This window comes from Corvus moneduloides, chromosome 4 (assembly GCF_009650955.1).
Source record: "Corvus moneduloides isolate bCorMon1 chromosome 4, bCorMon1.pri, whole genome shotgun sequence".
Classification (NCBI taxonomy): Eukaryota; Metazoa; Chordata; class Aves; order Passeriformes; family Corvidae; genus Corvus; species Corvus moneduloides.
The window spans coordinates 37122019-37138465 of NC_045479.1; the positions used below are offsets into that span (position 1 = coordinate 37122019).

Genomic DNA, 16447 nt, shown 5'->3' on the forward strand with positions numbered 1-16447 from the left:
TAGTTTCTGTGTGGATAAAGGAAAGATTAGGAAGTGCTGAACACTTAAAGTTTGTATTTCTATCTTCACTTGTGCAAAATCACTTAGTGAAGAAACAATAACCCTTGAAAACTGAAAGCTCACTTATGACTAACTTGAGGATGAATACATGAACATTCTGCATGTATCAAACTCCATTTCTTGAAAAACATGGCAGATTAACAAGATCAAGTGATCTTTATGCCTAATGAAAATAGCAAATTGTCATACGGTTTTGATAAGTTTTAAATTTTAGGGGGATTTTTCTAATTTTTAATAATTCTGCAGGATGTGCTCAAAACTGTGGGTAAGCTAGTGCTAGTCTTCTAACCTTTCCATTTTGATGAAGAACATGCTTTCTTGTGATGGCAGGCAGGCTTAAGATACCTGTACGAAAGAGGTTTTAAATTTGAACCTTTAGGAAACTTACACAGTAGCTTGCTTTTCTGTACTTTTGCTTTCTTTTTGTAGCACAGACTTCCTACACGTTCTCTTTAAAGCGCTGCAAAGATAATGTAACTGTTTCTTTTCTTCTGCATATTTTTACAATGAGCAGCAAAACATTGTAAGCAAAGCCTGTGGGCACCTTTGTATTTGACCATAATGCAGTCTACTGCATTCAAACAGCTAGTGGCTGTAGCTGTTCAAGTAACAGGGAAATAAAATATTTTACTAATAAGGTTTTTTGCATGCTGGCTTTATACAGGGGTGGAGACTACTCTTTATTTGTGCTCATAAGCCTTTTCTTGCAGTGAGGAGGCTTAGATTCCAAGCAATATCTCAGTCCAAAACAATCACCTAGACACTGAGGCTTGAAGTAATACACCAGGAGTAGCCAGGTTTGTTATAATCCTGCATTGACAACTGGTGAACTGATATCTCCCTGGAACTACTTCAGGGAGTGATGGAAGTGGTTCTTGTTGCTCACATGCCAAGGTACAGCTGCTGTCTACAAACCTAAATGCACCTATGAATGAACTGGGAAGGACAGCTGTGTCTTATGGAAAGTGGAGTGATAAGAGTTCTATATTTAAATATTTAGTGTTGGGGAGATAGTGCAAAATAAATACTGCAGTGATGTATTCTAACGTTACTGATTGTGGTATGTAGTGTATTTGAAACTCTGAAGACTGGATCAGGACCTTGTACTGGGTACTGCATGATGATAGTGGAGTTTGTTTGCTCTTAAGGAATGCATTTTCTCAGTGCATTTCTGCAGTGTTTTTGTTTCTGTTTGGCTTTTTTTAGCCAGTAGAGCTGTGTTTGCAGAGAAGCTTATGGTTGTTTAAGTAAATGACAGTAAACAAAATGGAATGCAACTACATCTCTTCCATGCTAGTGGGTTGCACAGATTAGCCTAAATGTCTGCCAGCATAGTTTTCTTGGCAGTGCCTTATAGTCTCCTTACTCAAGAACAGTTGTCTAGAGCTGGCACATAATTGTCGTGACAGACACTAGTATCTCCTCAGTTTTCAGAAGATCTCTTCCAACTGTATGCATTCTGATACTGAGTTGTGTAAAAAGTGGAGGGAAGATTAAAGGATGGGACATGAAAAAAAGACTGATGCAAGGAGAATAGGAAAAATTGGATATGAGAAACACTAGAGGGAGGCTCTGAAGTTGACAGCTGCTTGATACAGTCTATTTTAATTTCAAAAAAAATCTCTGAAGAAAGTTTTTCAAAATCTTTGAGTGAACTGGGCCATAATTTGAAAACATAGTGCTTGCATGGATTGTTTAAGAGCTAGAAAGCAGACGGTGATAACTGCCCATTGCTATGAGGAGAGAGGCAGATGCTGGGGTCCCACAGGGTGCTGTAGCAAGATGAATGCTTTTAGCAGGGTCAGAAGTGATCTTGGAAAGAGGATGAACAGTGAAAGGATGGATGAAAGTTTATGATGACAAGTAGTTGTTCAGAGGGTGAAAACAAGGGCCCAGGGAGAAATTCAGTAACACCAGACTGCTGGTGAAACTTCCTCTGCTACACAGTTGTGTAGTGTAGAAAAATCTTAGTTCTGAGCTGAATATTGCAACTCAGAAACTTGAGTGATATCATCAGCTTACCTGCATGGTTTGGGGGAAAATGAGGACTCCCTTCTGAAATAAAAATTTGACATTGTCGAATACCTGCACTTCTGAGCCAGTGTGTTTTTTCTGAATGTGATTGAAAGGTAGAAGTGTTTCTGGGGGAATTCTTACCATGTCATTGCTTTTTTCCAAGGCATTGGCCAATGGCTGTTGTTGGAGATGGGATGGCTGTTTCTTGAAGTTTTTAGACATCATTTGTTCATAGACAGCCTTATTTTCATTTAGGAAAAAAAAAGTTTAACTGTAGAAGTCAGTCTCTTTCAGAAAACCTCTAAGGTGTTTCAGCTGCTGTTTCATCTAGCCCACTGGCTAAGAGAGACCACAGGGTTTGTGCTGCCACTGGTCATACGTTTGTTGAAAGAACTGCCTTTCATTTTATGGATGTTGAAGCTTTATTTGATAGGGAGAACAGAGAGAGGAAATGCTGGTCGCTGCAAGGAGCATCGCTGTGTTCCATTTGCAGAAAAATGTGGGGAAGGGCAAGTGAGCTGTGCATCATCTTGTGTTCTTTTGCACAGCAATACTGTCAGCCTCCGTGAAATGGTCCTGCATTAAAAACAAGTTAAGAGGAAGTGTGTAAGGAAAAAGTTGACTATTTTGCATGGATACAATGTTCTGTAAATCAAAACTAATGCTAATTATGTTGCTCAAGAAAAACAGGGACCTGTATATGAGAGTTGTAATTGTAGTATGCTTTCAGTTTCTGTAGGTCTGCAATCCATGCTATCTTTGAGAATGGTATTTGAAGGAGAGCCATTGAAATTGTTACATGGACAGCCTGCATCCATGTGTAAAACTAAAATCACAAGACAGGCAAATGTGATCTGAATAAAATGAGTCAAGAGCATTGTTGTAGTTCCTGTTACTGAACTGTCAGATGTACTTTGGTTTATAGCAGTGCTGCCATTCTATTTATTAGCAAATACTATATTATTTTTCTGATACAGATGGACAAGTACTTGATTCTTTCATTTCTCTGCATATTAGGGAATTGAATCTTTTGGATTACATTCTAGGTCTTTAATTTGCACTATGAAGTTTTGGTGCTAAATGAGGCCATCAGATACTTTCTTTCTATGTAATTGTTGGGAAGTAGTTATGACGGCAGGAAAAATATCTTTAGATTATATTTACATACATGTAGGTGTTTAATTCTGAAGCTTAGATTCTAACATGATTCTTCATATTGACTGTTAATATCCTGATCTTACTGGGATTGTGTTTTTGTGTTACACTTTGGACAGATCAAATGCAGTTTTCACTTTTTCTGGACCACATCCCTCCAATACTTTGCTAAAATTCCCATTGGAATGCATTATAAGAAGTTGAAATTCCTGAAGGAAACTTGAATTTTTTTAGTTTTTTTTAGTTTGCAGGACAGCAGGTAAAATAGAGACTCTAAAGCATTGGTTTCCATGCTTTGTGAGCCAGTGAATTATTCCTGGTGGTTGGAGCCTCCTGAATTACTGGAAGATGGCAGTAACGGGACAGTGTTTTCTTGTGCTTGGTATTGTCTTAGACTTCAAGTTACCTGAAACATCTTTTTGGAAACTAGACTCCCAAGTACTGTTTTGCTGGTAGAAAATGTTACTCATTTTATAATATGTTTGGGAACATAGGTGCTTCATGGTATGCAAGATTTGCAATAGTCTCAATATTAAATGTTTCTAGTTACTATGTATGGAATATGTTTATGATAATACTGAGATATTTTAAGAAATTAATGATCATTCAGGACATGGGAATTAGTCATGTTCAATAGCCTGGCACCAATTTTTTTTGTAAAATGTTGCAATATTGTGAATATTCTGATGAGCTACTTGGATTGGTTTTATAAAGTTGGGATTAAAAGTAAAGCCACAGAAAGGCATCTTCATTCTTAAATTGATTTAGCTGTTAAGTATCCCCTGTCTGCAATTACATGCTGGAAATGAGTAAATAGTTACCAGCACACTTTTTGCTTCAGTTTTTCTCAGGTTATATTCCAATTTTGTACTTAGGACTAGTTTTCAGTCAGTGATAATAATACAGTCCTAAGATCCAAAACTCAACATGGCATTTTGCTGATACTTGGTACTTCAATTTGTGAGTAGATCTATAGGTTCTAAACCAGAACAAAGTTTTTCAGTATTTCTGTGTGTTTTAGACTGAGAGCTCAAAATATGCATAACAGATGTATCACTCATGTTTCGTAAAGCTGACATGGTTTGTGTTTTTTAGTGGCAAGTGACCACAGAGTTTATAACTGAAATCTAGTGCTGCTGTTCTTACGTGTTGATTTTTTTTTTTTTTTTCCTTAGGGTTTGAAATCTAGCAGAATGGCAGACATAGACAAGTAAGTAAAATCTGTAGGTTACTGAGGCTCTGAGTGTGTCCTGTGCTGTACTTCACATGGCTGGGCTCTCCAGATACTGGATAGGCAGGGTCTAGATACTGCCCTTGAGCACTGTGGCAAGACCTGTGGTTTATAGCATGTGGGAGAAAAGCTTATGTTGCTCATGATAAATGGGTTTGTGATCTTAATTATAAGTAATATAAAAGTGGAAGAAGGCACGAGTCAACTTCCTATGTTAGTTGGAATTCCAGAGGGGAAAAACAGATAGTATTGCCCATTCCTATTGTTTCACTCTCTGTAGGGTTTTTCTGTACTTTGAGTGCTCTTATTTTGTGGCATTTGAAGTATAGATTAGGTGAACCTACCCACAGTTCTGAAGGCGTGCACGTCTTAAGGAAGATGATATGTAGAGCAGAAGGAGGCTTTGACTTGTTGATGAGAACATGAGATGAAGGACTTCTGCAGAAAGGAAACTTTGTAATTCTGGAAAGTTGCCAATGCTTTAAACTGTTCTGGGTTTGTCAAATGTGAAACTTCTATGAAGGCAAATTTGGCTTTTTTTGGCTATTAAGACTTGTTTGTCATAGAACAAAAGATGCAACAGTTTGCTTCTACCCATGCAATCTCTAGTTTGATGTCTTTAAACTCATTATAGTGTTTTATAAAATTAACCTATTGATGCTGTTTTTGAATATTTCAAATAGCAAAGAACAGTCTGAACTTGATCAACAGGATATGGAAGATGTTGAAGAAGTAGAAGAAGAAGAAACTGGTGAAGATGCCAACAGCAAAGGTAATGTTGAAACAAAGAGTTTCTAAACATCTAAGCATATGTGCTTTCTAGTTAGTGTTAAAAGGATTTTACTGCAAAAAATAATAGGAAATGGTAAAAGAATTTCAGAAGTACAATTGTCTTTGAATTCTGAAGCAAGGACTTCATTTTTTTTAAATTGTGAGATTTTTATTTGTTGTCTGCAGTTACTCATTTTAGTCATGGTTAATACCAGGTCAGGCAGTGCTGGCCATCTGTATAATTGGGAAAGACAGGATTCTTGTGGATATGTGACTGGATTATTTGAAAGCTGTAAACAGTTAAAAACTTCACAAATCTGAAGCTTTGGGTATAAAAAATTAATGTACATATATGTGTATGTGTATCTTACTTTTTGATTAGTACTTTGCTGCTGAGTTGACTGTGAACAGAACAAATTATGCTTAATGTTACCACTCTTAAAATTAATAAATCAGTTTTTTTCCCCTCAAGAAAAAACATGAATGCATATCATAATGCTTGTTTCGTTAGTGCTGAACAGTGTTACTCATGCTTTGTTATTTAAGGTCTGGGGGCACAGATAGAATCTAAAGAGCAATTAGCCAGAAGAGAAATAACTAATAAACTGCAAAAAAATTACTTGGACTGCTAATAGTGCCATGTTATGTGATTGCTTGAAAAGAATAATAACATGAAAGTAGAACATTTTGCTCAAGATGTTATGCTTTGCTAACCTATTCAAAGAAGTGTTTTCAAAACTGGATTGCAAAATTTTGGGGAACACATTCACTAGCTGAAGTAATTAAATGGCGTACAGTAATTAAATGGTAAGTGTCCCACAGCAACCTAGAGATGAATAATGTGTATTTTCAGTGATTTCCTAGCTATTATAGGTGAGAATCAGAGGGGAAATTATACTGTAGGAATTCTGGAGGGAAATTGGATTTTATAAATCAGAAACATGTTTTGGTAGTAGGGAAACTTGACACAATTTTCAGCAGTTCTTCTGCATCTGTAATTCTTGTCTAATTTTCTTTTTTTATATACACAATTCTTTCTTTCAAGATTAGTCCAAAAGATGCACTTTTTGCTTACATAATTTTCTTTTTTAATTAGCTCGGCAGTTGACTGTGCAGATGATGCAAAATCCTCAGATTCTTGCAGCCCTTCAGGAAAGACTTGATGGTCTCGTAGGAACATCTGCAGGATATGTAGAAAGGTACAGCATTTGTTTAGCATGAGCAGAGTGTTATAAATAGTTCTTTTGCTTTCTGAACAGTATTGTCTGTGGCATTAGTGGTCATAAACCACCGTGCTGCTCAGATAGTAGAAAAACGAATACAGTCTGTCTGTAGTGCATCTCAGAATTGAAGAGTTTTTAGTTGAGTTTTTATGAAGAAAGGAATGCTAATATTTACAGTGGCTGATCTTTTCCCCTGCAGTTACAATATGGCACACTTAAAACACTTTTCTGCTCCTTGGAATCTCTTTTTTAACTTTGCCTTAGTCATGAAACATCAGTTATTTAAACTATAGAGAGATACTTGGAGGCCTAGTGTCTCTAATATAGTCATTTTATGCTTTGAGTGTAGCCACTAGCTGATAGAGGAAACCACTTCATGTGGTTTTTTCATGTATCAAAACTTGCTATAAATTCTTGACAAAATTTTCCATAGTTGATCTGCATTTATGAGGAATGCAATAATTGCTTTCCTTTTACACATTTGTAATAGTGGCTCATTTAGCAAACCAGTTCTGGCTCACTTTGGTACAGACAGTGTGTTTCAAGACAGTGCTACCATATGCTTTGCTCAGTGAAACAAAGCAGCAAATTTTGAAGATTAAATTTCTTAAAGAATAACTCAACTGTCTAACTTTTTCGTAAAACCAAGCAAAGTAATGGTGAGTCCTTTCTTAGTTGTACTCAATACTATGAATTTACTTTGTTACTCATTGATAATTTAGAACTTGTTTTAGAATGAAGATTTATTGCACAAGTTTCTCTCATGATTTACCCAGGTGTTTGTAATACTCTGGTTCTAACTGTGGTTGAGCCTCAGTTTAAGAGCTTGTGCTAAGGATTTCAAACTCGGTGGTGAAATTTGGTTGTAGTTTTGATTTAAGATTTCTAAATCTTGAAATAGTGTGTAAAATGTGATGTGGTACGAGTTGGTTAACTTGCAAGGGGTCTGGTTAAGGAGGGATCAATATGTGCTTAAAATGCAGTGTTAGTAACAGTTCTGCCACTGAATTTTTCAGCTTGCCTAAAGTTGTTAAAAGACGTGTGAATGCTCTCAAGAACCTTCAAGTTCAATGCGCACAGATAGAAGCGAAGTTCTATGAGGAAGTTCATGAGCTGGAAAGAAAGTATGCTGCTCTCTATCAGCCCTTATTTGACAAGGTATTTTAATGCTACTCTGATTTGTACTGTAAAGCTTCATCGAAAATACAAAGGAATATAAAAACCAGAAAACATATTCATGTTCCTAATTACTTTGGTCTCATATGTGCCCCTTCAATTCAATTGATACAATTTTGCCATTCAAGGGAATATCAACTAAGATTAAGAGAGCGAAAGGTTAAGTCTGTTTCATGCTTACCAAAATGACTTCAATATATCAGCCTTCATTTTGGTTGGGCAGATGTCAGATGATACTGTATCTTTTCTGGGACTTCAGTGTTTATTTTAGTGTGTTGAAAACCTCCTAACTGCTGAATCTATCCTCTAGAGCCAGAAGAAAAAGTTTTGATAAGTAGTTAATATATTACTAATTGTGTAATTTAGGATTAGGAATTTATTGGTTAGGGCATTGCTGATTGCAATGACTAGGAAATTTGAAAATATTCTTGGTTTAATCTTCCAGCGAAGTGAAATCATCAATGCCATTTATGAACCTACAGAAGAAGAATGTGAATGGAAAGCAGATGCTGATGAAGAAATTTCAGTGAGTATCTTAATTGATTCTCATCAATATCTCGAGCTTTAGCATGAAACAAGATTCAATAACCTGAAATTTTTTTACAAAATCAGGTTTGTAATGATTACTTGCTGTTAATAACAATATTAATTCTTAATGGTTGCTTAAAGCATCCACATGAAACCTAATCCATACTGCTATCGACAAAGAACTGATGAACCTTTTGGACACTCTTAAAATTAAGGAAACGTAATATTTTTATTTTCTCAAGGAGGAAATGAAAGAGAAAGCTAAGCTTGAAGAAGAAAAAAAAGATGAAGAAAAAGAAGACCCTAAAGGAATCCCTGAGTTTTGGCTGACAGTATTCAAGAATGTGGACTTGCTCAGTGATATGGTTCAGGTAGGTGGTGGTCTAGGCTTGTTTAAAGTTGCATTGGTAATTAATCCTTGTGTCTTTAAGAAAGCAGTGGATACACTATGATGCTTGATATGTCTGTTGGAGAGCAATAATGGAACTGTTAGTTGGATGTCATCTCTGGTAACTTTCCAAGTGAGAGTATAAAGCACTGAAATACTTCCCTACTGTTTTATTTTTTGAGCCTGTTCTATGATCCTAATACATTTTCGGTGCTTATAAAGTGTGTGTGAAACGTGTGTTAGATGTTACCAGGAACTATACTTGGTGTTTGCATGGGTTTTGGTTGTGTGCTGTGTTGGAGACTCTGTACACAGCCATTGTTGCCATCTGCTGGTCATGTTCATGGAAGTATTTCAGTGTTTTAACAAGGTTTTTGTTCTGAGGGAAACTTGTTCTAAACGTGGCTTTTTATCTCTGCAAGGCCTTAAATCTGTGTATAATTTAATGTTATGAAAATTAAATACACTGTGTTTTCTCTACAGGAGCATGATGAACCTATCCTGAAATATTTAAAAGATATAAAAGTGAAATTTTCAGAAGTTGGACAGCCTATGGTTAGTTTAACTTACTAAACAAGACTACTTTTGTGTTATCTTAAGAATTATTTGTATTTTAGCAACATGGTCTGTGATTGCCAATTGTCTTGTGGAAGTCATGAGAAAATATACAGCTGCTGCTTCTGAGAAAGGAGTACAAGGACTAGTGGTAGTCTTGCACCACCCTCTGAATAAACATGTACTAGATTCAACCTTCAGCTTCTGACGAGATTGGCCTTAATATCTGGTGACTTAAGTTTCACCATCTCATTTTGATACTTTTGGGTACTTTTTGTGTAACTGATGTAATTTCATAGATTTCCCTGGCAGAAATCAGACAGTTTTCTAAGTTCTAATATTTTTAAATTTAGAAGTTCTCCCTGTACATCAGCAGCAGGAAAGCTGTGTGCTTGGGAGATCTGTCATTACTGCAAGCAGTATAACAACTAGTAAGTGCAAGATCAAGTAAATGAAAGGATTTGAAGACTTATGTAGAACTTGGGTAGCAAATAGAATAAGCTGTGGATGTATTGGAGAGAAGGTGTATTCTGTTGCATGGGTATTTTTTGGGTTTGGCTTTTAGGTGTTAAAGGTGTTCGTAAATAACTAAAGTTACTGCTCTGCAATTTTTTTCAAGAGTTTCACATTAGAATTTCATTTCGAACCAAATGACTACTTCACAAACGAAGTGTTGACAAAGACGTATAGAATGAGGTCAGAGCCAGATGATTCTGATCCCTTCTCCTTTGATGGACCAGAAATCATGGGTTGTACAGGGTAAGTGCTAATAGATAGCTTTAAGGCAATATAACAGTTTCTTCCTTAGCATTATCCAACTATAGACTTATACAGCATCTTGGGGAGGTGCTGGAAAAGATAATTCCCCTAGTAACTTGTGAACAACTAGGTTTGACTTGAGTGTTTTAGTTGTTATCCATAACACCAATACAATATAGAAAAAACATATGATTTATATTGCATAGTTTATAATCATATATATTATATAGGCATATAAATTAAAAATTTAGTCAGTATTGTATTTTTTTCGTAATACTGTTCTGCAATCACAAAAGGTGAATTGAAAGGTGGATGGTGGTATCTTTTAGTAGGCCTGGAAAGCTTTTGCTAGAATTTGTTTGCTCTCTTCTTTTAATCTTTTTGTATTTCTGACATACAGCATTTTGGGGAATTTATTACAGATTTACTTTTAATGTTGCAGTTATGCATTTTTTTTTTTGAGTGTTGACTGTTTGCCTCTGAATATCTATCCATTTGTGAAATGGGGAATAGTCATCAGTTAATTCCAGGTTACTCATTTTTAAAAAGCTGTCATATTCCTTTCTTAGTGAAATCTTCTGTTTTAAATTAGCTAAGTAATTTTTTCTCTACATGCCCCTTTTTTGTGAACAGAGGGATGAGAGAAAACTGTTGTACATAATTACCTTATGAGTATACTTGGGCCTGTTCAGTAGCTTTTGTGTTCACGTCTCCAATGTTCTGACTGCTCTTCTGAGTAGTGATGTAGTGATACGGCCTATCACTGCATAGTCAGTGTTGGTTTTATTCTTACATTCATCTCCAGTTGCTCATACTGACTTATTTACCACTTTATTTCCCAGTCACTTCACATATTTTGCAAAGTCCTGTAAGTTTTAAATGCTTGGGTAGCTTTGATAAACTGTTTTGTCTTCCCCAGTTTGGACTGTTTTTGAAAAGCATGAATCCGGGCAGAGTTTGGTGTGAGATGCCACCAGTTCTGTAAAAATGATTAACTCCTAGTCCTTGTTGTGTCTTTTAGCTAAGATAGCCCCTTCTTGTCCCAAAGCAACTCACTCCATTTTTTTGAGTCTTTAAAAGAATCTAATCAGGTACTTTAGCAAATGCAGTTAGTTTCACTGATGTAACTTTTTCATTTATGTGGTGCCAGAATGCTTTGGCTGTTAGAGAAGCCTGTAGGCATGATTTTGCTCTGTAAGCAGGGTGGAGTTAAAAAACCCCAAAACAATAAAACCCAAATGAATAAAACACAAGAAGACAAAACCCTCACAAACAACTCAAAATCAGCCAAAAAATACATGCCTGCTTGATGCATTACTTTAAGGACTTACTGGTTATAATGATAGATGCAGTGAACTTTGGCATATTACTAACAGGCCCAAATATGACATTACTTTATAGTGGATGGGTGGCTCTAAAAATGGTGCAGTACTAGTGGTTGATAGGAAGCCAGGCAGTACTTGGTAGCTAATGAAAATTAGCATTTCAGAGATTGAGTGGAGAAGGAAAAACTTCTGGATGGAAATAATCCTAAAATGAACCCGTTACTTTTGTTCTCAACATATAAACTAATGAAAAGATAGCACTGAATAAATACAACCTTAAAATTTTCTCTTCCCTGTGTCTCTTGCAGTTGTGATAGTCTCAGTAGATACTTGTAACAAGGTGAATGGTATGAAGCTGCAGCTGGTTGTGGGGGTTTTTGTGTCATTTGTTTTTTATTTACTCTTTAGTTGCCAAATAGACTGGAAAAAAGGAAAGAACGTTACTCTGAAAACCATTAAGAAGAAGCAGAAACATAAGGGCCGTGGAACAGTTAGGACGGTGACAAAAACTGTTTCCAATGACTCTTTCTTCAACTTCTTTAGTCCTCCGGAGGGTAAGCTGAACACTAGTTTATGTGCATTAACTTTAAATGTAGAATGTACCTCACTCACTTGTTTCTTCTGTTCTTTTTTCTACAGTTCCTGAAAGTGGAGACCTGGTAAGTTGACTTATTTAAAAAATGATGGTGGAGTGTTTATGGAATTTTAGAATTTGTTAAACAGCCTCAACTTAAAGACAAATTCTGTCTTTAACTGAGAATACTTATGAAGACTAGTATGTATTTGAGTTTTCTTCTTTAGAAGGAGTGTTTGTTGAGTTGGATGGTAGAGTTTCATTTAGTCAACTTTAACAGTTTATGCTTCCTGAAAGCTACCTTGTGAATTGTTAACAGTTGTAGAAATGTAGTGATCCACATTGTCAGTCTTCGATTTAATGGGTGGTGTCTCTCCCTTCAGGCATTCTTTGGATGATTTTATCTAATGGCTGAATGTATCCAGTTTGTATTTTATTTTGTTAAAAATTTCTCAAGCTGTTACATCGTGAAGAAAGTAATAAAACAAGAATGGAAAACTGCAAGAGCCCGCTTTTCTGTGTGCTCACTATGGCAATAAGCCATGTTTTTGTAAGGAGAAAAACTACCAAAAATACTTAACAGTAGGGAATATGTTACACAGTTTGAGTGAGAAATACGAAATTAAAGCTTCCAGAAGCATGCTGTTAGAACCCTAGTTGGCATGGACACCAAAAGCTGTATGTTCATGTTTAGGAAAAAAAACCAACCCAACCCAAAAAGAAGTCTTTTGAATTGAAAATAATTGCTCAGATGGGAGACAGCAGAACACTTGGGATTGGATCAGGGAACATTTTTAGGTGTTCAGGTGCTTCAATAGTTGCCTGTCTAATGGGAATCAAGAAGGAGATGTGCTGTAGGAATCAGAAGTAGGTTGTAAAATCTTTAATGTGATAAGCTCACCTGGCTATTGTTCAGTTCTTAAAGAACATTGTGCATATGAACTGAAAAGTCTATGAGAGATACTAAATAATCTTTCTACTTGGAACAAAAGGAACTCCAGAATTGTATATAATTAGGCTTACTGAAGCAGCAGCTCCTGACTGTATAATGTAGATGGGCTGTTGAAAGTGTCAAACTTGGCTCCTCAGTTTCAGTTTGGTTAAGCGGGTCTTGGAACAAAAAAACCAGTAATGGGATTTGTGTAAATCTGGCCACATCAAAATCCATGTAACTTGTGTGTATGTGTAAAGTAGTTACCATCTTATAGTTCAGGAAATAATATTGTTTTATACAGGATGATGATTCCGAGGCAATCCTTGCTGCAGACTTTGAAATAGGTCATTTCTTGCGTGAACGCATAGTCCCCCGGTCAGTATTGTACTTCACTGGAGAAGCTATTGAAGATGATGATGATGACGTAAGTGTAATAGTTCATTCAGAACACTATAAACCTTGAAATAGTGCTGCTTAAAGACCTTGGGTAATTTCTTACATTGGTATCTTTAGAATGGGATGTACCAACGTTAGTTGCAGCAGAGCTTCCTTGATTGTTCAAGAAAACATGAAAATAATTCATCTTTGAAGTAGTGACTTCAGAGTTTTGTGGCAAAAGCAGTGGTAGAAGCTGAACATCTAGAGGATGTCATAGTAGCATTTTGTGTGTAAGGCATTCCTAGAGAGGTGTACCCAATACTTTGTAGAACTGTAATGAGCTGCCGGAGAACAAATGAGAACTGTATCTAGCTGCTCAGCCTGTTCTTTGTGCTTGCAGTGATATTGGGCTATGAAATTTCATAAGATTCAAGCCTCTTCCATTCAAAAGTACTCTCTTAAAAAAAAGCTAGATAAGCACATTCAAAGCATGCCAAGATAATCACAGCAAGTTCTGCAAAAGCTTAAGTATTTTAAAAGAGCTAAACTAAACTTGAAATTGACAAACCATGAAGCCTCAAATTTATGCAGGTGTAAAACATTTTTCTGTCTCCTGCCTCCGCTCAAACAAGGACAGTTTGATAGTTAAAATGGCTTACATAAGTCCTGTCTTAAAATTAGTTCTTAGAATCCAAACTGTTGGCCCTTGTTGCAAAGGCTTGGCTGCCTGCGGCTTAGGAGGAGGGAGGTACTGACAGGTCTGGTTGCCTTGGGCTCTGCTGTCCCCTGCCGTCCCCAAGTGGTACCGCAGTGTAATCAGCTCCTCTCGGGCTGCATGGAAGGGTGGAACAGTCTGCTCTGCCAGAGCTTGGCAGGGGAAGTTGAACATCGCTCGTGCTGATGCAAAAAGCATTTTTAAATCTGACAGACACAGGAGCTTCTGGGCTCAAATTGAAAGAGCATAGGTTTAGATTAGATATTAGGAAAAAAGTCTTTACTGTGAGGGTTGTGAGACGCTGGAACAGGTTGACCAGATAAACTGTGGATGTCCCATCCCTGCAGATGTTCAAGGCCAGGTTGGATGGGACTCCAAGCAATCTGATCTAGTGGAAGGTTTCCCTGCCCATGGCAGGGTGCTTGGAGCTAGATGACCCTCAAGGGCCCTTCCAACCCAAACCAGTCTATGATTCTCTTAAGAGCACAATACAGAGTGCTCTCTGACATCTACTTGAGCTATAAATGACTGCATTTATGGTGCTATCAAAACTATTTATTTTCTTTTCTAGTATGATGAAGAAGGTGAAGAGGCAGATGATGAGGTAAGATAACAGATTCCTTTGACTCAAATAGTTTACCTGTTGTAGTTTATTTTCTGGAATAAGAGTTCCTTTAGTTTTTGAGTGCTCTGGACACTAAGTTTAAGAATTACTTCTGAAGTAAGATAGAACACATTGTTTTGTGGATCTCAGGTGAATAATTTAAAAAAAATCCAAAAAACTAGCAAGATGACAACAAAAAAAAAACCAACCCAAACCAAACTAAGACAATGCTTAAGGTATCCTAAAAATTAAGCTACAACTCATGTCAAAAGATGCACTTTATGGAGGATAAACTAATACAATATGTATAACATAAAGTGGTAATATTGTATTTCTGAGTACAATTTAATGTTAATTTTCATTAAAATGGCTCAGAAACCTGGATGTGGATAAGCTAGAGAAATATTAACAAGTTTTCTTTTAGGAGGGAGAAGAAGAAGCAGATGAAGAAAATGATCCTGATTATGACCCAAAAGTAAGGAATTAAAATGAATGTTTGAAGTTTGTGTATGCAACAGACATTTAAAATTTTATGTATGTTGAATCTTGATTTTAATTTAAGTATTAAATCAATAGTTCCTATGGTGAGCATGTGTTGTTTTGAGGCTGTTTCAGGCCTAGTTCTGACAGACTAGTATTGGTAGAGAAACTTCTACAAAGTTCTTTCTCCAGGAGTCATTTTGTAAAAGTAACTTTGGCTTTGAGCACTGAGGTTACTCAGGCTTGGTTTTCTATGAACTTGTCCTGCAGCAAGTTGCTGCCTAATGATGAAAATTGCAAAATGGTTGTAAGGACGTGGAGAGAACTGTGTAATCCAGGTTCAGTTTTTGGGAACTTGCTACAAGGTGGCTCTGGCACAGGTTTTCATAGCAAAATACAAAATAGGCCCTTTCAGGTTAGATAAATGGCAAGTTTTTTATTGTTTGAGGTAGCAAAAGTCAGGGTTCAGGAACACATCTACAGCCAAGTGCTAAAATGAGAACAGCCAAGAGCAACTGGGAGCTTTCTTACACATGGGAAGGGCAGATCACTAATCAGGCTGGAAAAACAATTGTGAGCCACTCAATTCATAGCTTTTTAATAGCTGAGGGAGAGGTACATCTGGCCACCTGAAAGCATCTGATGGTGGTAGGTGAAAGTTGCAGTCATGAGGTCTGCTCCAAAATGCCTGCTGTTAAAAGGGCTTGTCATTTCAAATGAGTGCTTTTCAGTAGGAATGGTTTGAGCTACTATTAAAGTACTGTTGAAAAAATTACATAATCTTAGCATTGTACATAGAAAGACAGGGTACAAACTTGTAATCAAAATGTACAGCCCTCTCGGTGATGTTTCATCTGCTATAGTGTATTCAAATTGCTTCCTAGTCAAGAAAGCTTTGGAATCAAAATGAAACAGCTGCAAGTTGGACTTATTCCCACCATTTCAGATTGCTTTTCTGTTTCACTTTTCTCAGTGAAACAGAACTGAGAAAGGGCAAAGACTATGGTCTGTTTGAGAGCTGCTCAAGGGCTGGAGATAGTAGTGGTAGTATAGTGTTGTAAGCTGATTTCAGGCTGTAAGCCAGCTAAATGTATTAAAGCGCTGTGGTCCTAGAATAGCTGTCCAGACCAAGGAAGGTAGTGGAGTAAAACCTGCAACTGAACTCTGCCCCCCAAAACACTTTCTTAAATTCCCATATTTCTGTGACAGATTACTGGCTGTCTGTTTCAAGAACAGAAGACATTTTCTGTGTTAGAATTTTTTAATAACTGGAATTTATTGCAAAAGATGTTTCCAGAGCATTAGGAACTGTGTTTTGACATTTCATTGCTTTGCTCTACAGTGTCTTTTGGCGTAAGGCCATGCTCTTGTTACTGCCCATAGGAAGTTTCTTTTGTCTCAAACTGTGAAGAGGGTCTGCATGCTTTTTCTGAGCTGGGTTGTTTGTTACTGCACACCACTCTTCTCCTTTCTCCAGTTACAGTGTCTTTTAGAGTATTTCACCACACTTAGTTCTGAACAGATTTTTGTTCTGGATTTGTATCCTGATGGGCTGACAAAGCCAAAATGAATGCA

General features: G+C 36.8%; 1 protein-coding gene across 4 annotated transcripts in view; it reads left to right on the forward strand.

The window, feature by feature from the left end:
• Positions 1 to 16447, forward strand: part of NAP1L1 (nucleosome assembly protein 1 like 1) — a 35650-nt gene that overhangs the window by 16243 nt on the left and 2960 nt on the right. For 2 of the 4 annotated variants that reach the window (XM_032107921.1, XM_032107922.1), the window contains exons 2-14: positions 4407 to 4441; positions 5146 to 5234; positions 6330 to 6432; positions 7473 to 7614; positions 8078 to 8158; positions 8403 to 8531; positions 9032 to 9103; positions 9723 to 9862; positions 11596 to 11741; positions 11827 to 11846; positions 12997 to 13119; positions 14360 to 14392; positions 14817 to 14867. In XM_032107921.1, the coding sequence (XP_031963812.1) occupies positions 4425 to 4441; positions 5146 to 5234; positions 6330 to 6432; positions 7473 to 7614; positions 8078 to 8158; positions 8403 to 8531; positions 9032 to 9103; positions 9723 to 9862; positions 11596 to 11741; positions 11827 to 11846; positions 12997 to 13119; positions 14360 to 14392; positions 14817 to 14867 (1146 nt within the window). In that variant the 5' untranslated portion in view covers positions 4407 to 4424. The remainder of the gene's footprint in view (positions 1 to 4406; positions 4442 to 5145; positions 5235 to 6329; positions 6433 to 7472; positions 7615 to 8077; positions 8159 to 8402; positions 8532 to 9031; positions 9104 to 9722; positions 9863 to 11595; positions 11742 to 11826; positions 11847 to 12996; positions 13120 to 14359; positions 14393 to 14816; positions 14868 to 16447) is intronic. The other 2 variants (XM_032107924.1, XM_032107925.1) reach the window with 2 other exon arrangements.